The following is a 21666-nucleotide window of genomic DNA, read 5'->3' on the forward strand; positions in this document are numbered from 1 at the left end:
TTGACATCATCACCTGCACATTTATACATACAAATACACAAGTGACCACTCTTTTCTCTCTCGCTCTCTCTTCCTCTCTCTCTCTCTCTCTCTCTCTCTCTCTCTCTCTCTCTCTCTCTCTCTCTCTCATGCTTACACCCATCCCCTCCTGCTTGCAGTGCAGGGCGATGCAGGAGCGGCAGAAGCAGCTGCTCTGATACAGTCTGACGTGACAAACACACCGAAAAGGCAGGAGGGAAGAAGGAGGAGAAGAAGATAAAGGAGGAGTGGAGGGAGGAGGAGGAGGAGGAGAGGAGGAAGAGACAGCAAAGAGGTGGACACAACTCTGTCAAAAAAGAACAGCGGAGGACAGGAGAAGGCGACGAGGACGAGGAAGAGGAGAAGGGAAGGAGAGCAGAGGGTGCTGCAGCCATGTCAGACACACCTCTGCAGAGGAACGGCACAGCAACAACGCCGTAAGTACACGTTTTTTTATCTTTATGTTTCTATCTATCTTTCCCTCCATCTCTCCCTCGACTTGCCTGCATCCCTCCATCCTCTCTCCCCTCCATCTGACAGGCTGGGTTGTCATGGGAACGGGAGCTCGGTCATGGTGAGGCTGCTGCTCAGTCATGACTGGCGAGGAAACCCGCCGTACACCGTGTACACTCCTCCCTCTACTCTCCTCTCTCTTTTCTTCACTCACCCTCACACTCTCTCTGCAAACCTCTAACCTCACCGCACTGCTACCCTTTGTTGTGTGGTGTGTGTCTTCTACACGTCAGTCCTGGACTCCTTCTTCCTCTACATCTTACTGTCCCTGTTCTGAACACCATGGTGCATCCAGGATGTGTGAATGTGCATTAGTGTGTGTGTGTGTGTGTGTGTGTGTGCAATGGGGCATGTTTTAGCATAGTCAATGTGGAGGCTGCAGGCTTGGGCCGGCCTCTGTGTTTCAGCACCGTCCGCCATGCTGCAGACCTCTTCTTCTTCCTCTTCTTCCTGTGTCTTTATCTGTCCATGTATTTCTCTACTTATTAGAAACAAATGCCCACGCAAAGACAGAAGGATAATGAAATAAAACGACACCTTTCATTTTTTGGTCTTTTCATCAGCACAGCATGAAAATCAACCTAAAAAAAAAGACTTGTATTTGCATTCATGACTAATATTCATAAAATCACAGGAAGACACATATCAAGCAAACACAGTGTCTTAGACTGGTGCAGGCCTAACTTTGGGGGATTTGTGGATTGGAAAATGTTGCTGTTCAGATGCTGACTGTCAAGTCTTTGATGATGTGTCCCACAAGTATTAAAGATGCATCGTATCAGCAGATTTTCAAATCAATCCGACCCTTCAACTGTATTCCAGACACAGAGATTACATCGTACTTATTTTAAAGCCACAATGGAAAACAGCATAACAAGAAAATAAGAAAAGTAATATTTTACAATAGAATTGTGACTTTCGGTGCACCCCAAGAGTTATACTGTATCGCAATTAAATGTTACACTCGTATTAGCCCAAACAAAACACTTTTGTCTGAAAGGTTGATGTGATGTCTTTCTTTATATTCAAAGACAAGATATTCTCTTTGAATGGAGCAAGCCCCAGGTGTTACACAACAGGCCTGTAGCTCTAAGAGAGAGTTGCATTATGGGTTGTTTTTAGCCTTAACTGTGCTAGGCTACAAAGTCTTACCTGCACATGTGCTATGTTAGTTAGTTAGTTAACTGTTCTGTAAGTGCAGTTTAATTAAAATGTTTCTGCTAGCGCAGGAAGAGTAGAAACTAGCAGTTTATCGACGTCTTTACCAAAGAAATGGACTGGACGTAATTTGTCAACTGACCAAGACATACAGTATATACAGGTATCACCATCAGAGAAGGTTGCGTTTAAAGATGGCGACCCTCAAATAGCTTAAAGTCAGAGAAAATCTTACTGTGATCCCAGAGTTTACCCCGACCAAGTGCAAAGAGTTGGTCAACCAAACTAGATCTCTACAGTATTGCACCTACGGGTCTGAAGGGACTATGTATGAAGCTAGCTTCCCTGCTAAACATTTGTCTCTTTTAGGGTCTTGTGCAACTTGAACATCTTATTTTTGCAAATATAGTGCATGCACATGTACTGTATATCACAGATAATGCAGCTTGTGCAGTTTGCTATGTCCTGATACAGGGTTATAGGGTGGTGCAAGGATGACATATTTATTAAAGTTAGCATCCCGCTGATTTTGAATTATTGCAGAAAATAAGCTTTAAACTTTAATGACGTATTTTATGGCGTAGAACAAACACGTTAAAATCTCTTACATTTGTGTTAACCACAGACCTTATTTCAGGCTTCTAATGCTAACTCCTTCACGGGTTTTAGGACCCATTCCTGCACCTCTCTATTGTTGATCACACAGCCTGTGCATATGTAACCCTAAAACCCCTGTAGATGTTGCAGATTAGGGGATAATGAGCTGAGAGTCCTAATCAGCTGTCGAACAAACAGTTTGAGTGACAGGTCGTAGTGATTCTTTTGCGTCCTCTTCCAGAGCCGCACCCACAAAGCAGTGCAGCGAAGCATGAAGCGGACGTGCTTAACTGGTGCATCAATAGTTAATGTTATAATTGGAGAAATGAGACGGTGCTGGTGTCGTGATTCAGTCGGTCTAATCACATCCATTTTCCCTTAACTCCGTCTGTTTTCCTCTGGGCTCATTTTTTAATCAGCATATACACCGTGCTCTCTATGGGTTGTCCACTGAATCAGCAGAAAGGCGAGGTAGTATTTGTGGTCATGTAGAGCGCAGACACCACAATGGCAGATGGCCCATTCTCTGCTGCTATTTATTGCACACTCAGGGAAGTCTTACAGGAGGAAGACTCCTCATAGTGATGGGATGAATTGAGCATATCCAGTTTTACAGAGTGGCAACCCAGCAAAAGAATCAAATTAACCACCATGTTTCTATGTTTTCAGTTATTATTCATTGTTTGTTCTGTAGTAATAAACATTTGTTGAACATAAAAAGGAGCTGAAAAATGTCTCAACATTTTTGATGAGCTTTATTTTTGGAAATTGAATAGCCTAAATAATTCATTTAAAAAATAATAAAAAGATTGACTGGTATTGAAAATAATTGTTAGTTGTAACCCTAAATCCAAACACAGTACACTAAGTCTCTGGGAGCATGTTTAAGTGTATTCATAGAGCAGACTTTCATACAAAAAGTGTTTTACAGAGTCAAAAACAATATAAAATGTTCAAACATAAACACAGACAAAGAATTACCCTAAAATGAACCAACAAATAAGTTTATAATTATTATATTATTAATCTCCACTTGATTAAAATGGACATGAATTGTAAACACTGGATAAGAGGAGAGAAAATAATGGTGTTCAGAGAGACAGGGAATATGCTGAGGTGGGGATAATCTGAGTGTCTGGAGGCCAAGACATCTGCTTCTCATCGAAAAATGCATCTCAGGATAAAAACGATTACAAACTGCTTTTCAGAATAATACAAAAAAAGGTTTTATTAATGCATGCAGACACATATGTACAGTATGGACATGTGAATTCCTCTGAGAGTGAGAGAAATAAAACAACTGACACTAAGAAAGCATCTAATATACTGTTAATCAACCAACACATGCTAATTGATATGCTCCTTAAATTGTCATTCATACTGTGAGGAACTGTGTTAATGAGTTATTATATTATTATTATTATTATTATTATTATTATTATTATTATATATATATATATATATATATATATATATAGAGAGAGAGAGAGAGAGAGAGAGAGAGAGAGAGAGAGAGAGGCTCTGTAACTGAGCTGCATGGATTATTATTAATATTATTATTATTATTATTCACTGCCTCAGTGTTACTTCTTTAAATTAACTTTAAACTTTGACTTTTAGACTTTGAAAGTTATCAGTTCCTATAGTCTTTACAGTAAAATGAAAGGCTGCATGGCTGTGGCGGACTGAATTACTGCGTCATATTAGTTAGAAAAACCACGGAGAGCTGATATCTGATGAGTGACTTCTAAAGTTCAGCCATCGACAACCTTTTCTCAGCTAGACGGGCCTAGGCAATCGTTTTTGTTCAATTTAAGGCCAATTTTGCTGTGGAAATATAAACATACTTAGCTTTAATAAGGACGTCATAGCAGTGCTGAATTGTAATAGTTTTTTGGTTAAACTGTAAGTGCAGACAGGCAGACAGACAGACACCCAAACACAGCTTGACCTCCCTCAGTGATCTATAAAATATGAATGAGATCAAGGTTTGGCACTCCCCATAACCAGAAATATGTCTGTTTGGGTTGCTTTTTCTCTCCCCCTCCGTGCTCACGCACTCACTCACTCACTCACACACACACACACACACACACACACACACACACACACACACACACACACACACACACACACACACACACACACACACATAGATTAAGTCAATGCAGCAGAGGCCAGTCTGCACCAGTACTGTGTGTTTCAGCTATTTTTGGGAGAATAGAAATGTGGGAGCACAAAGCTAAAGGCAGGCAGGCAAAAGAGATGGCTGCATTAACATAACATAAGACACACACACACACACACACACACACACACACACACACACACACACACACACACACACACTCACACTCACACTCACATGCACAGTTTTCTGACTTACTTTCTTTGTCCATATTTTCTCATTACTTCCTTCTCACTTTGCATGTTGTTATATTTGATTGTGTGTGTGTGTGTGTGTGTGTGTGTGTGTGTGTGTGTGTGTGTGTGTGTGTGTGTGTGTGTGTATGTGTGTGTGTGTGTGTGTGTGTGAGCCTCTGGTTCCACATCTGGAGGCCATTACCTCTGGCCTGGGATGGGGGGGAGGCGGGGCCGGGCTGGCTGTGCAGTGAGGTCATCGCGTCGTCGTGGCGATGCAGAGGAACAATGATGCTGTTGTGTCCAACGACGACCAACCAATATAACTGACGCCAGAGTTAAAGGATTGAAGGGGGAGGGAAGGTGGCAGCATTTTAGGGGACGAGGAGAGAGGTAAAAAGGAGGGGAGGAAAGGAAACCGAATTGCAAATGTTGTAATGAAGTAGAACACTGTTAAAGTGAGGAGGAATGCTTTGTAATGGAAGTGTGTGCATGCAGCCAACATCATGATGTGATTGGTGTAAATCCAGATCAAACAGGGACGGGCCAGAAGTTTTCGACTGGCTGTGAAGTCAGACAGCTGCAGAGCTGAGCCTGGTTTCCTAACATAAACTATATGTTGGACCCCAAACAGGTCATGCTCTATAACCTGCATGTCCAAACATTAAAGCCGTAGCAATGTGTTTTAATAAGGGCGGGTCCCAGGGTGAAACAGTCCACTTTTTATTTTTCCTATCTGGATGGTGAACCTCAGTAAGCCTCCTAAATGGTACTGTATGTTAAACTTGTGCTTTAGGCTTTTTGACCATTTCAGAGCAACAAGCTGTAAACACAATATTTACAGATTATCAGCATAAACAATTAATATGTTGAGCAAACATTTGCCTATTTACACATCCAGCAGAGACAAAGCAACATAAGCATTGATTTGAAATCGGGTCCAATAAGTAATACGTCATTTGTTCTTCTTTTAGGAGGGAAATATCTGATTGACCAGTGCTACATCAGGATGCCAAATACAAATGTGCTATGAAGTCATATTGTTTTCATATAAAAAAATAAAACATTTTGAATAAACCTCCAAATGCTGCACTACAAAGTATCAAAAAGTCTCATAATATGATCAGACAGCTTTAAACTGAATGAAACTGCTGCATGGATCACATCTGAAACAAAAACTAGGTGTTAAATAAATCACATAAAAGTCAAAGAAACTGAAAACTATATATGTTCTGCTCTTAGATTAGTTGATTATGAACTGTGTCAATTAATTTCAGGAGGTCTCTTTCACATTAGGCTAAACGGTGCTTGTTCCAAACTTAAACATACACTACGGCATGTTCAAACGTTTTTACTGTCATGCACAAAATGACCTTGAACTTTGAACTTTGAAAACTTTACAGAATTTCAGCAAATAAAAAGTTCACCACTCCTGAATATCTGCAAGAGACTTGTCTGATTTTGGAAACAATATAACAACACATGGAAGCTAAAGCAAAGGGCTGAATACGACACATTTCTTATTTATTCACGTTTCCCAGCTGCAATTATTTATCATGCGCTTTTTTTTCTTCTCTTGGAGTAATGCAGTGGCTGTTATGTCAGTGTATGTTTTTGTAAGTGATTGTGTTTGTGTGTGTGTGTGTGTGTGTGTGTGTGTGTGTGTGTGTGTGTGTGTGTGTGTGTGTGTGTGTGTGTGTGTGTGTGTGTGTGTGTGTGTGTGTGTGTGTGTTGCATGCTTCTGTATTCCCTAAAGAGTCAGGCCGACTACTGCTGCTGCTCTTTCTCCTTATAAGGATGTCTGCTTGTGGACGGAGGGATGGAGAAAAAGGAGAAAGAGGAGAAAGGGAGGGATTGAGGAAGAGGAGGAACACAAAAATGTGAAGAGGAAATGGATAGATGGAAGGAGGGACAGGTTGGGGATGGAGGATGGGAGGAAATGGAGAGGAAGAGGAAAGATAGGAAGTAGGGATGGAAAGAGAAAGAGAAAAAGAAAGAAAAGGAGGAAGAGAAGGTTTTTAAGAGTGAGGGTTGAAAAGGAAAGAAGACAGAAGAAGGAAGGAAGGAAGGATGGAGGGCAGAGATGCACCATGGGATGTTGGAAAGGGTGATATATGGAGGGTTGTGGGTGTGAGGACAAAACTTTGGATATGAGTGCAGCGATGCAGCAGAGGAAACAGAAAACAAGAGGAAAGGAGTAAAGGATGTAAGGAAGCATAGAGGCAGAGAACGAAGGAAAATAAAGAGAATGAAAGAGAAGAGGAAAGTTACAAAATAAAGTAAATAAGGTGTACGAGAGGAGGCAGAGGAAGAATGGAAGAAACCCAGGTGAACCTAGAGAGTTAAATTAGGGAGAAAGAAAATTGGGACACAGTTAACAGTGACCCATTTACACACACTCTTCTTTTGTCTGTGTGTGTGTGTGTGTGTGTGTGTGTGTGTGTGTGTGTGTGTGTGTGTGTGTGTGTGTGTGTGTGTGTGTGTGTGTGTGTGTGTGTGAGAGAGAGACTGAAGGTGTGTCTTGCCTTTTAAAGAGGTGTTTTTTGCAGTTTGTATTTAGAAACATATCCCATTGATGTTCATCTGCATCAATTCGCGGAGTGACACCATTATCTTCCTTTTTTTCTCTCCTGCTCCTGTTTTGTAAAAGTACAAGGCTTCGATTGATGTCGCTATGAAAGGCGCTGGAATAAATGTATGACCAGAGTGACCAGAAATAGAACCTGAAGAGCTGTAGGATTGTTTGTGTGTGGGCGATATCACTGCTTGCGGCCTCATAGAAATTTATTAAAAGATCAGAACATGGTAAAACGATAGTAACATGTTTTAATGCAGGTGTTGGTACTCTGTCTCTAATCTGGAAATGAGAAAGATATTGCATGACGCGTGAGGAATATGTAGTGCAGTGATGACCTGTGATTGGCAGCAACAATAGCACCCAGCAGCATAGCAACGCTTCAGAGCAGAAATTATTTCAAGATTGGGTGAGTTCTGCCCCGAAACATGACAACAAGGTTTCTTTTTCAGGTGTAAAGTTGTCATTTTCATTTCCTGCTATTGTCTCAAGATTGTCTGGTTATTTTTTATCTCACCTGCAAATAGTCACTTCTATCTTCCATATAAATGATTTTATTTTAGTAAACTGCCCCTTTAAACACAGATCAGTGATTTATCTCAGTAATAAGTAAAACACCCAAAACGATATATGAAGATATGAAAAAGTAAAGCTATTGGACAGAAGATAAAGGAAGAATATTTTAATGTTCCACCGTGTCACCTCAGCTTTCAAATATGACAAATTACTCCTCTGCTTCCCTTTTCCTTACTTCTGCAATTCTTTGCTCTTCCTCTTTCTCTCCCTCATTACTTTTTCTCTCTCACACCCCTCTTACCTTCATGCCATCACTTCTCCCCCCCCCCTCTCTCTCTCTCCCTCTCAGCTGCTCCTCCCAGCTGTTTAATCACACATGGTTCATGCCTAAAAAAGAGAGAGAGAGAGAGAGAGAGGGAGGGGACAAATGGGAGGAGAGACAGAGAGCGCAAAAGAAAGAGTGGGTGATAGAGTCAGCGAGAGAATGCGAGCAGCGGGCTGAGTGTGAGGCACATGGACAGTGAATGAGAGATCTTTGCTTCCACTCAGTGCGAGCTCTTTCTCCCACTGTCTCCTCTCTCTGCTTGGATTACTGCTGAAGAAGGACCTTGTCTGGATACTCCTCCTCTTCTCCTTCCCTCCCTTCTCTGCCTCTCTATCTCTCGCTGAGGGACTCCAGCTCTCAGTCTAGTTCCCTGATCTCACGTCTCTTTCTCCTTTCACTCCCCCTCTCCCCTTGCTTCCCCCTCAGGATGTCGTGTGAGGAGGCTCAGCTCCACAAAGAGAGGATGCAGGCCTTGACGGTAAGTCAAGAGTGTTTAAAAAAGAGAAAACGGTGTGTTTTCTTTGCTGTGCTCGTCTCTTCATGTTTCTTTGACCTTCTGTCTGTTTGTCTGTGCATGGCCACCCTGGCTCACCTTCACCTCTTACTGTCATTCACAGTACAATATCTCGCCTAACTGCAACTCTGTTGGTCTCTCTGCCTCTTTCACAGTTCCCTCTCTCTCATTCTCTCTCAGGCTCTCTCTGCCTTGTCACATTATTCATTCATGTTCACGTCAATTCAAACACATGTCAAGGGCGGGAAAACAGTATCCGTTTCTGTTTCTTTGCCCCATACCAAAGTTCAAGTTTGTTGAACTTTGACTAATGAATTCCTATGACGTAAACACAACAGTAGATGCCACACATGACGGTGAAACTAAAGCGTGGAGTCTGTCCGCGTGTTTTATAATGGTTCATAAACCAATTTACTATAAAAGATGAACTTATAACATAAGAACCTAAACAGAAGCTGCAGATAACTAGACTCCATCAGCCAATCCAGCATGCAGTGTACAGCAATGTTAGAATAGTTTACAATTAGATTTCACTTTAGTTTAGTTGAAGTTAGTTTTCAATGTGTGTTGGCTAGTTTTAGTTTAGTTTGAGTTTTTCAGAAAAGTTTGGTTTTAGTTTTAAAATATTTAAGTTTGTTTTTGTTAGGGACAGCTATAATGTCTCACAAGTATGTCGCTACATATATATACAAAAATACATGTTTGGAGAACTGCGTAGGAATGGCCATAATGTTTCATATTTAATCTTTGCGCTACTTAAGTGTCGGCTGTGAAGCATTTGCAGCACAGCGCCATCTCCTGGAATGTTATTTAGTTTCCGTTTACAGACAATACTTTTCCCTGATTATTTTCACGTTAGTTACAGTTTTAGTTCTTGATAATAAACCTGGTGTATAGTGTATTTTTCTGCATTACACATTGATTAAGTTAGCCAGGGGTCGTCCGCACTCGCTTCTGTGGCGGGAGGCTGGATGCTAACCAAGGTGACAAAAGCTAAAACAAGCATAACATCTATATTTTCTTTGTAATCACGATTGCATTATTGCAGCTTTTTTAGTTGTTAAATGTAAAAGTGAATGATGTGTTTGGAGGCCTATAAGCATGACATCATAGCCCCCTACACCCATTTTCCTCACGCACAACTATTTTTGTTTCTATGATTGTAATGTGATGTAAGGGCACGACCCGTGTGCCCTGCGTTTGTCTTGCTGTTGTGTCGGCTCTCATCTTCTTCCATGTCTTTATTTCTTTAGGGGGAAACCAACTCAGAGGAAAGTTGTTTTTTTCTTCTTTTTGGCCAGATGTCTGAGGTTTTTTAGGTGCATGTGCTTTCCAAGATAGAATGATCTCAGCTGTGAGGTGGTCCAGAATACGTATTGATATTTGGCGTTGGGTATCAGGATCACGCAGGCATCTGTTGAAGTGTTTGGCTCAGTACTGATAGGAGTTCAGAGCAACAGTTAGACCGGAGACTAAATTTGGCGCCAGCGAACAACCACAGCATACCACACACACTCAAGACGCACAGGAACACACACACACGCACACACACACACATTCATACACACAAGTGGGGTGAACAGCAGCAGCAGCAGCAGCAGCAGATGGAGAAACTATTTTGGCCACGTTGAAACATGGCAGCCATACCAGGCTGCGTGTACTTAAACCAGGCAGGCACTTAAGTAAAGAAAGAGAGTGGAAAGTTCTTGAGCAGAGAGGAACAAGCGTTTCTGTTTCTTGCATCATGCTTGCATTTGCATTTGGCGAAACATGACTAAAATCATCGATTACGCGATCGTGTAAATGAGTTTGGTTTGCTGCACCGGGCCAGGAAAGACAACAAATGTTGCTGAATATCTTGGTGGCATCTGTCGAAACACTACAAAGAATGCTCTATGTGGTCTAATACTCTCTTGAAGTACTGTCAGAGATCCTACTGGAAGTTCCAAGAGCTTCGGTATAAAATAAAGTCAGACGTTACAAGAAAATCATTTGAGCTTTGTTTGTCTCCTCCGAACGAGCGTCTGTCTTGTCTCAGCTCTGCACGTGTGTACTATATCAAGGGAAATAAGGGCACTAATAGCTTTCAAGCCCTACCAGGCACTCAAATAGAGATGGGTTACTATTACACTATTAGTACTAACAAGTCTCTGAGGCAGCTAAGCACTCTGTAAGCCACAGACTCAGCCAAATAACGCAGGCCCAGTGTAAATACAGGAGCTGGACAGAGCTTCCCAGAGCATCTCAAAGGGAAGGGGAAGGATTTCATAAAACCTTTTCTCCAACAACGATGAACACAGGCAAAACTTTAGGGCTGCAACTAACTATTACTTGTGATTGTTGATTAATCTGTCAAATATTTCCTGTTTGGTTTACTATCATAGAGGAAAAGAAACCAGAAAATATTTACATTTAAGAAACTGGAATCAAAGTATTTTGACTTTTTTTCTTTAAAAAATACTTTAATTAATCGATTATCGAAATATTTGACGCTTAATTCAATAGTTTACAACTAATTGATCAATCCATGAATTGTTATTTGCAGCTCTTGGACATTTATATTATATATTTTTGTTGTATTCTTCCTGTACGACTTGATGTTCTGAATAAATCTTACTGAACCCCTGTGGTGAGGTGTACAGTGCATTCACACACACACACACACACACACACTCTCACACTATCTCGGGTCTGCTAATGAGTTCATCAATAATTGATACTCTAGGACCTCATCAATACTTAAGCAGATCTCGAGCCAAATTGGAAGCTTCCGCTAAAACCCGAGCCAAGTGTCAGAGCAGTCGTCTCTGTATCTGAGCCGTCCGAACACACTGCTGCTCAATCCGACGCTGATTTTAATGAACACATCATCTGGACTATGATAGTTTGAGCTCCTTGCCATGCTTTATCTACTGAACTGGACCAAAAATAAATCACTGTCAAGTAGCAGACAGCTGTCATTATAATGTTAATTTGCTACAGAGACAGGTGTGTGTGCTGTGTGGCTCATGAATAAAGCATGCCACTAATGGCTGTCAGTTCTTTTTTTGTTTTTTAGCTCAGCAGAAAGCACAACACACCTAACTACTCAATCACAGCACTTTAAGTGGGAAATTACAGAATTCATTGATTTGGACATTTAAGACTTAACACATTATAAAATCTCCAGTTTCATCCAGTCTGTCTGTCTTACTGTTATTACTATTATCAGAATGTCTTATTATGACTTGTATCTAAAGGCCAAGCTCTCTTTTACAAGGACGCCCTGATTACAGTACATATAAAACATTCATTATGGTTTCATTCCTATATGTGACTTCTTTCTGTGAGCACTTTTCTTTTTCTTATTAATTATTGAAAGAGAAAGAGAGCAAAGAACCCTGAGTGGCATCTTTCTGCTCCTACACAATTTATTTAGAGCACAGCTGCATTTTCTCCCGCCAGCACAAGTCATGTTAAACTTATCTAAACTACATTTAAAAATGACTAAGTTTGTTCTCTTTTGAGTTTCGTGTGAGTAAGTGCCATCCAAACTTGAAAAAAAAGTTAGCGGAGAGGAGTTAGAGCGTTAATCAATAGGTATGACACGTGCCAGTGTTTAATCCAAGAGTTGATAAGTCAATTGGCTCATGTGTTCACCACACATTCACACAGGCAAAGATTCCCACAGCCTGATAGTGATTAATGGCCTGTCAGATGCCAGCGGTGCATGTTTCCATAGTTACTAATTGGTCAGATTAGGGAGCAGTAGTGATGTCATGTTGTTAAATCCAGACCTTTAATTGGTGTATTATCAACATGTAATTATAGCCATCGGATGAAGTAAAGCCTTGTCAGGGTTACATGTGTGTGCATAATGTATATGAGTGTTTACGACTTTTTCGTAAATTCGCGTGTGTTCACCAAAACCGTGCGTGTGGTTTTGAGATCAGCCAATGAATGGTGAGCGCTTCAGCATTCTAATTAGCTGTTGCCCATTGTGGCCTGCCAACCGCCAACAGCATGGCAGAATATATATACAAACGTGTATGTGTGTGTCTTTGCATGCACTCATTCACTGACTTCTCTGTAGTGTCTGTGATATGTTTACACAGATGACCTCAGTCCTTTGGACTCTTAGCTACCCCCCCCCCCAACACACACACACACACACACACACACACACACACACACACACACACACACACACTCGAACACACACAAGGCCACACGTCGTCTGGGGCCAAGTCTAAGGGGAATTAGGAAGTGGTGCATGAGGAGTGATATGATGGTGGTGTGTTTGAGGGAAAGACGTAGAATGAGGAAATGACAGCTGCTGGCCCTGGGACAGAGACAGAGAGACACAGAGATATTGCATTGCAAAAAGAACACTTTCATCTAAAAATCTAAATCTCTGTGACTGTTGTCTGCCTTGCTGCGTTATAAGTTTTATTAACAATCCCGAAGATGTATAGGCTACGGGGCTATAATTTCCAGGATTCGACCACAGGTTGATCTTTTTGGCAGAGCTCTGTGGAGTAATCTGTGTAACTCAGGGTCGTCTGTCAGTGTTCTGGATCCACTTAGTGAGGTCTAACAAGAGGGAAGTGAGTGGGGCAGGGCGAAGGTGAGGGGGATGCTATAGCTAGACCTTGCTGAGATTTGTGACTGTGGCATGCAGTGGAGAGCCGGGGTAAAGGGCTGTGTTAAGAGAGGTAAATAGAGTGGGGGGCTGGGCTGCCTGCAGGCATGTGTAGTTTCAGTTTGGGCAGTTTACCAAATCATAGATTGACATATTGGCAACATTGAACCTTTGAAAACAACATGGTCAATTTTGATGTAGGTTGCCAAAATGCGGTCGCTATTGGTTTCTAATAATACCTTAAGGCTGTGGTCCCATGTTAACACACTTTTCTATGACTTTAAGTGGTTTCTCCACTAAAACAATTCAAACATTTCAAATGCCTTGAACAAAAGAAGCAGTTCTCACAATTTCCCAATTGGATCGTTACAGATTAGCCTTTAACTTTCTGTCATTTGCTTTTATTTGCAGCAATTTTATCTCATCTAGAAGAGGTAATGGAAAATGGATAAACTGTTGCAAACTGTTAACCTCTGTATGGAGATTGTTTGCACCTGTATCCGTTATTTGCTCGCAATCAGACACATCCCTGTAATGGTGTTATGCTCTATCTGAGGTGAGACTAAACACAACTTTCCAGCCCTGTATAAGGGCAGCTGAATCAAATACTTCTCACATATATAACAGATGTTTGACATCTTTAACGTGATGAGATCTGGCTTTGGTCCAGTTGACTGAAAAGTCAAAGATGGTTGTCAGACTGCCCCGATCGCTCCATTAAATTGGAAATACTGTATATACTGCAGTACAATGACACAGCTGTTGGGTTATGATAAGTCACTGTGTCAGTTTCAGAGTAAATTAAGGTTGCCCTTACGAGATTGCTCAATAGGATTCCTCAATTATTGTATTTAGGTTTTAAATATTTGGCGGAGTGGGTGTTGCCAACTACCAACTGAGCAGATTGGATCCTGGCGAGGCAGGAGTGGATAGGTGGCTAGGGGAGGCTTGGTTTACGGACATCAGCACTTTATGGGGGTGGGGAGTATGCTTGGGGCAAAGTCATTTTGAGGGGGAAGAGGGGGTGTGGTTTGTCTGGTAGCAAGGGGTCTGAGGCACGCCATGCATTACATGCCATCTAAAATTAGCAGCAGCTGTCTTGGACCTACTGGGCATTCTGGCATGTTTGTGTGTGTGTGTGTGTGTGTGTGTGTGTGTGTGTGTGTGTGTGTGTGTGTGTGTGTGTGTGTGTGTGTGTGTGTGAGTGTAAGTGAGTGGGGTAAGGGTTCACAGAGACTTGAGACTGGAATGCAGCTCTAGTGGGCACTGCTGAGATTTTGAAATGATTGTCGTGACATTTGAGCTGATTTAGATAGTAAACAATGCAGACTGACAGGACAGAGACGTACTGTAGAGGGCAGAGAGACTGACATACAACAAAGGTCATTTTAGCAGATAGAGTTATGAATGAATCCCAACATTTTCACAATTACCCTCCTAATAACAGATACACTCTGGTTTGCTAATAGCAGTGGCATTGTTTGTTGACTCATGAGGCAGATGGTAGAAGACATTAAAGGGGAAGTTTGTATTTTTTGAAGTGGGGTTGTATGAGGTACTTAACCATAGTTTGTGTCTGACCGTGAGTATGAGGTGGTCGGGAACTCTGTTTTAAAGGGTTAGCTTGAATTGACCAACATCACACAATAATACAGCAGCGGTAGACCAGCAACTTCTGTGTTCTGCGAGGTAAAATTACTGTTTTTGTCAATGGAATCTGGTGGCTTTGAAGAGAGCATAGATGTATACAACGGCTTCAGTTCCCTGTTGGTAAAGCGGTGAAATTATTCAAAATATAGCGTACACTTATACGCTTTGCTGCTGCTCACATCCACAGCAGTACACTGCTTTGCTCCTGTGCACATCAAACTGTAACTAGGTGTTCAGTTTCACTGAACACCTAGTTACAGTTTGATGTTGATGCCGCTCATTTGATGTTGATGCCGCTCATGAACAATGTTCACGAACAACAAGTAAAAATCTGCATATTTTTGGCAGGTTCCTTAAATAGCCAAGAAACAAAAAGTGGATTTTGATGACAAAAACATCAAAGCCCTCTTTTAAATTTGCAAAACAAAAACAGAAACATCTTCAGAACATGATATCACAAAGTACAAGATATCAAGTACAAGCTTGTTGCGCAAATGTGAAAACAAATAGACGTGGAATGGCAGGAGACAAAATAAAAATTCCGATGATTTATTTATTCATTTAGTGCATCATGCAAATCAATGAGAGGCCTGAGACCTTTAAAATATGTTTTGTTTGTGTTTGTGTACGTCCATGTGAATGTAGAGGTATGCGTACTCGTGTCTCTTCTCAATTTGGACATGATGAGTATAGTCACCACCTGCTGCTATCGCATGACAATGGCATGCAAGACATATTAGTGATGTGCTAAGTTTGTATTTATTGACACCACCATTCGCTAAGGAGTTACCAGGTTAGCTTTCTGCTCACTTTGGACCTAACAAATAAGCATTGTCTGAGGAGGACATCACATTCATGTAGTCACTACTAAGGGCAAAATGGACATGTTCGCACTGTAGTATCATTGCCAAAATGTTACATTTTTACACCAAATGTATGCATTCACATTCTAGGTATTGACTCAGGGTTCATACTATTATCCAAAGCTCTTTCCAGCACAGTAAGTGCAGAATCAAACCTGTGACATTTAAAGCACAGGTCCATTTCAGTATCTGTTCTCTAAACATTCAGGTATGGCTGCCCGCTGAATGGAAGATGATCTTCAAGATGTCTCTGCTGGGTGTGTTGGCATGTGCAGAATGAATGTGACCCTGCAGCTCACTTCTGCACCAGCCGAACTTCACGTCCAACATCGCTGATTTATGATATTATGGTCATGTTATAGTCATGGGAGGTGGGGTGGGGGGGGGATTGCATGTACACATTCTGACACATCTTTGTGAACGCTATCCAATCAGTATATAGACATCAATTCCATCTATGTATGGTACACTGCAATGAAAGGTTGGACAACAAGAAAGACACAAAGTTATGAGTTCCTGAATTTAAATAACATGTTTAACCCTTTTTAATTTCTGGTAAATGACAACTCTTTGGTTGTTATTGTGCACTATTGAGGCATAAATGAGAAATACATCTAAGAACTTCCCTTCCATACCTTTTTAAATGTCCCACTGTGTATTACCGATATGTCCCACTTAAATGTCCTGTGAATCCTGCATTTAGTCAGGATTTTCTTCAAGAATTCATAGGGCTGCATTTCTACCTGTCATGTCTGGAGTGTACTGTGGAGCAATGTGTTAGATCTGAGAGCGTTATACAAATCTATTACAAGAAACCACCTATAAAAAAAACAAGGGGTTGGAAGTTTGGACAGGACGTCAGACACTGACTTTTAGTCTCTTAAATGTGATCTTTTCTGGTATGAACATCACAGAAGAGTGAAAGTAAATTGCGCAGAACTTAAGTTTACAGAAACTGTAATCAGACACTGTAAGTTTTGACCTCTTTTGACCGCCAACATGTTTAACCTTATAGGATGAGAGGTTACTAAATGCTGTGTAGTCCATGTTACTTTTGGTTGGCTAAAAACTCCAATTTGTCAAAATAAAAATCTCCATTGGGGTTCGGCCATTTTAAATAGTAAAAACAGAATTATATATTAGTGTCCAACTTTTTGGATGGTGTCAACAGTAGTGGGAAAAGTGATGTCCTCTGTATAAAGGTTTAGCAGTAAGCCAAGTGGGGCCAAACACTCCGTGAGTCAGAGTGTGGGAAGTCATGAGTGTGTCGCCAAGAATGTCAACATATTTTCCTGAGGAGGAGGATGTGTTCTCTGGGGAGAAATACAGTCAACAGGGCAATCTTTCTCCTGCCAATTCAGCTGTACAAGGCTTTCGTCTTTTTATTAACTTAGCAGTTTAAGTTGCAAACATGTTTTTTTTCTATCTTTTTCTCGCAGACAGTGATGATCCCTCCAGCTAAGGAAGTTCTGTTTTGATTGAGTAGCTTGACTCAGGAACTGATCCAACACTTCTTTCACTTTTCAATCTTGGAACTGAAACCAAATTCAAACCATTATTCAGTATGGTTTCTGTTCACTAAATGTGTACAAGTGCAAAAAAGGAAAGACGCACTATGTTACAAATTTTGATTAAACTGGAGTTTGTAGTATGTGATTGGACATCCTTGGTATTATCATACCGTAGGCCATATTTGCGATACTCTCTTGGAAATCGTTGAGGAAATTTAAGCAGGGAATTCAAAAAGGAAAACTTTGACGGCGATTTGTGAACAGCATTGAACAAACAGTTGTACTCGATGAATGAGCAGGACATTATCTGTCTGAGATTCATATTTTTCATTTCCAGAAGCTCTCATCAGCCTCCAACCAGATTGAGTAGTTAGGCCTTATGCTCCAATCTCGACGTGGTAGACATTGTTCATATAACATACAATACTACAGCAACGCAATGGTTGTGTTTGTCAGAGGTTTTGCAAAAGTCTCAAATAATGCCAGTGTTTCTTCCTTTTGAGGCAGGATTGTACTACACTTCTACAGTAACTGTACTGTATGTTTACTTGGATGTATGCGACTGGCCAGTGCAGTGTGTTGCAAGATTCTGTTGCATTGCGCTGCATAAACAATAGAGCCAGTGTCAGCTTCTTTTTTTTTACCAAATTACCCTTCTTTTGTTTTGTGTTATTTTTTCTCCACATCCCTCTGCGGTAGGAACCCCTACTGCGTTGCCTCATGAAATGAATGAGGAGCCTGTGTTATTTGCCGCAGAGCTATTGTCAGTCTGAAAAGCTCTTTAGGACAGTTTGGCAACCACTGTTATATATTTATTATACAATACTGCGTTTTAAGCAGGGCATTGCTGTGGATGGGAATTCCCATTCTATAGAACTTGCCTGAGTACTGTTTGATTGTGAGAATATATTAGTGTCTACTATCTGTGTGTACATATCCGTGCCTGTGATTGTATTTGCTTTTGTGTGTTTCTGTGGATGTGTATTTGCATGTGTGTGTGTGTGTGTGTGTGTGTGTGTGTGTGTGTGTGTGTGTGTGTGTGTGTGTGTGTGTGTGTTTTTGCTCATTCCTTGACCACATGTCCTTAACAGTCCTTGACATCTGGTGACCATACCTCTACTCGGGCTCTCTGACTGTACTTTACAAGCCATGGGAACGGCTGCTGTGTAAGCTGCTGTGGTGTGTGTGTGTGTGTGTGTGTGTGTGTGTGTGTGTGTGTGTGTGTGTGTGTGTGTGTGTGTGGGTGTACATGTGTGTGACGCAGAGAGAGAGATGACCTCAGGTTTTGTGCAGATGTTTTCACAGCCTGTGTGCAGCTTTGTGAGGTTTTGTCCCAGCAAGACGGATACAGTCAAGTTGTTCCATTTAGTTGTTTAGGTCTGTGGTAGAGATGTTCCGATACCAATACCAGTATTAGAAATGCCTCCGATACTTTCTTAAATGTTGGATCGGGTATCGGCGAGTCCGCACATCTATGCACTGATTTTAGCTACACTTCCGTGGCATAACTCGCCGCCTCCAGTCATTTCAATGAAGGGACTTTTAAATGAAATATGCTTTTCATTTTGTAGTACACAGCTGTTCAAACAAGAATAATAATAATAATTATATATATATTAATGTTTTTGTTTTTACCCCACTGGTATCGGATTGATTGAATATAAAAAGTTCAGGTATTGGGAAGAAATAATGGTAGCGGCTATCTGTAGTCTGTGATTTTGCGTTCGTAAGGATTATGTTTGTCCTGGTTTACAAAAATGGATTAGATCTGTTTAAATGTATTTTCACTCTTTCTGTGTTCCTATGCATCAAAAAGTGGCGTCTATTTCTTCCAAAAGACACGGTTTACCAGAAACAGGGTTCTCTGGTGGCTTTGTATGCCTACCACTCAGCCTCATCCCTACAGGGTACTTTCCATTCTCAACAATGTCACGCTACTGTTGCCTTTGCTTCTGAGAGACAACAGTCATTATTTGAACAAAAGTAAACATATGGAAAAATATTGGAACAGACAAACCAATGTTGTAATTGTTCTGGTGAGGACAGTCTTGTGGAGAAAATGCTAAAGAGTTACTGATTTTGAGTGAAACACTGACAGTGGAAATAATGATTTTGTACAAGTCCTCCAACCTAAGCTTGAAAGTTCTCTTTTACCCAGACTTTCTTTCTTTTGCATTAATCAAATAAATGTTTCTGAACAATCAATACTATGTTTTGTTCTGTCCTACTTTCCTTCTACGCCATATTTTTCAGCTCTGTGCTTTTAGTTTTTCTGCTATATACTCAGATTACTCAAATTTCCTTTGCTCAGTTTTACTTGCTTTGAGAGGTGGTCTAACGTTTATGTACATTTTGGGGTTTTCCCTGATGGTTATATTTAGCCAACAGGAAATGTCCCAGAAATCCTCGTTCTGCTCCCACTGAAAGAGAGAGCAAGAGAAAGAGAGAGAGGGAGAGAGCCCCATACACATCTACAGCATCTCATGCCCTTCAGCCCCAAACAGGGTTGCACTGGGATCTGCTTTGTTTATATTCCCATGCATTTTCGTCAAAGTCAATTCCAAAATAGATACTCCACATTGCCTTAGTCTGTTCAGGATTTTGTTTTTTTTCACTTTCGTACCTCCCACTCACCATGCGCCCAGCCCGACCTCCAAACATCAGCCACATTCATCCCTTTATGAAGTTAAGGCTTGTTCTCCCCCACCTCAAATTCAACCTCAGCACCATATAGAGGCTTCAAGGCCTCATCCATCGCCTTCAGATAGCCTGTGGCTCCTGACCCTCCATAAGCCCTGACTTCCGATCCCTCTTATACTTAATTTCTTTCCTACGTACGCCAGGGGATCATTTTCCTGGCTGTACAGAACAGTACAGATGAAGTCATTCTAGTGGGGATTTGCTGTTGCACTAATGAGAGGAATCATGGAATATTTCACTTTTTAGTTTTTATACATCGTTTCAGAAACGTATTCCTAAATAGGACACCCATTTCTACATTTACAGCCTGCTTAGATATATTATTGTCTAATTTCCCTCATTAGTTTGCTGTATTGTTGAAACCATAGACAAGGGAAAAACTTGGATGTAGCTTATGTGACATCACCCATCTAGTAGACTAAACAAAACTGTCAGTTTAAATTGAGTTGGACAGTGTACTGTATAAGAAGCCATTAAGCCTCTGCTCACCTTGTAAATTGAACGTATGAAAACCTTAATTGGCCCAATGGGATCTTGTCTTACCAATGATGAGCATTAACATTAAGACACTCAATCAATACACCAGCATGCATTAGTGCATCATCATGCTCAACTTTTCTAACTGGGGTTTTTTTTTCCACTGCCCACCAATTAAAAGAAAACTAAGTGACAGTATAAATCTGAAGTGCTCTGATTGGAGATTTGATTTTTCTCTCTTCTGTTTTTTTGTCTCCCAGGAGAAGCGGAAACGGCAAACTGAGATTGAAGACAAAAGAGGCCAGCTTGATGACCTGGTGCTCCAACTACAGCATCTCAAGGTCGGTTTGTGTGTGTGTGTGTTTGTGTGTGTGTGTGTGTGTGTGTGTGTGTGTGTGTGTGTGTGTGTGTGTGTGTGCGCGTGCGCGTGCGTGTGTGTGTGTGTGTGTGTGTGTGTGTGTGTGTGTGTGTGTTCCATAGGAATTTAGTTTTGTATTACAGAATTAGGAATATGTAATGATGAAAGTGCATTTTGTTATAAGCAGGAGGGTTTAGGGTTAAGAATCGAGTTTACGGTTAAACTTGGAATTCACACAATGACCGTAACCAACAAACTGGGGAGTTGCAGTATATCTAAAACATGGTGCGGCTGTTTCTAAAATTACAGCCGGCCCATCTATCTTATTGCAATCTCTCATATAATCTCACATTCGGTGTGTTCCCAATTCACTCAGTGCATGTAGCTGTTTACACATGGCTTCTGTTTTTAAATCAGGTTTCTTCGTCCTCTGCATTTTGAACACAATCAGACATACTGTACTTGTCACATGTAAAATGCAATGATCATAATAAAACATTTGGTTCAAATCATGGTCATGACTATGGTGCAAAGACGGTGCCAATATGATGGTTGTTGATCCTGTAAATTATATATTTATAAACAGTTCTATTTTCTGTCATTTGGAACCAAAATGCTTTTCAGCAAAGAAAAACAGCTAAACGTTTTTATTTAAAGTTAAATCATTGTCATCTATATGACACATTCCTGCCTTATGATCTACTTCTCTGCTTACTTACAGCTGTATATTTATTGTCTGAATATGCGATAACATATTCACTGTTTGATCTACAACTGGACTTAACATTGCAAGTGTCGAGGCTACTGGATGTGAAGGATAAGAGATGAAGCATTGGTTAAGACCTGATGTAACAGTTAGTTTAAGGTCAAATCTTTATGGTGAGATTAGAATGAGGTCAGTGTAGAGGT

At 40.9% G+C, this 21666-nt stretch overlaps 1 protein-coding gene across 2 annotated transcripts in view; it reads left to right on the plus strand.

The window, feature by feature from the left end:
• Positions 1–205: 205 nt before the first annotated feature.
• palm2akap2 (PALM2 and AKAP2 fusion) overlaps positions 206–21666 on the plus strand; it is an 81110-nt gene continuing 59649 nt past the window's right edge. Inside the window, exons 1-3 of one of the 2 annotated variants that reach the window (XM_029445201.1) lie at positions 206–455; positions 8490–8541; positions 20660–20740. In XM_029445201.1, the coding sequence (XP_029301061.1) occupies positions 412–455; positions 8490–8541; positions 20660–20740 (177 nt within the window). In that variant the 5' untranslated portion in view covers positions 206–411. The remainder of the gene's footprint in view (positions 456–8489; positions 8542–20659; positions 20741–21666) is intronic. The other variant, XM_029445204.1, reaches the window with a different exon arrangement.

This window comes from Cottoperca gobio, chromosome 12, assembly GCF_900634415.1.
Source record: "Cottoperca gobio chromosome 12, fCotGob3.1, whole genome shotgun sequence".
In the NCBI taxonomy this organism is placed as follows: Eukaryota; Metazoa; Chordata; class Actinopteri; order Perciformes; family Bovichtidae; genus Cottoperca; species Cottoperca gobio.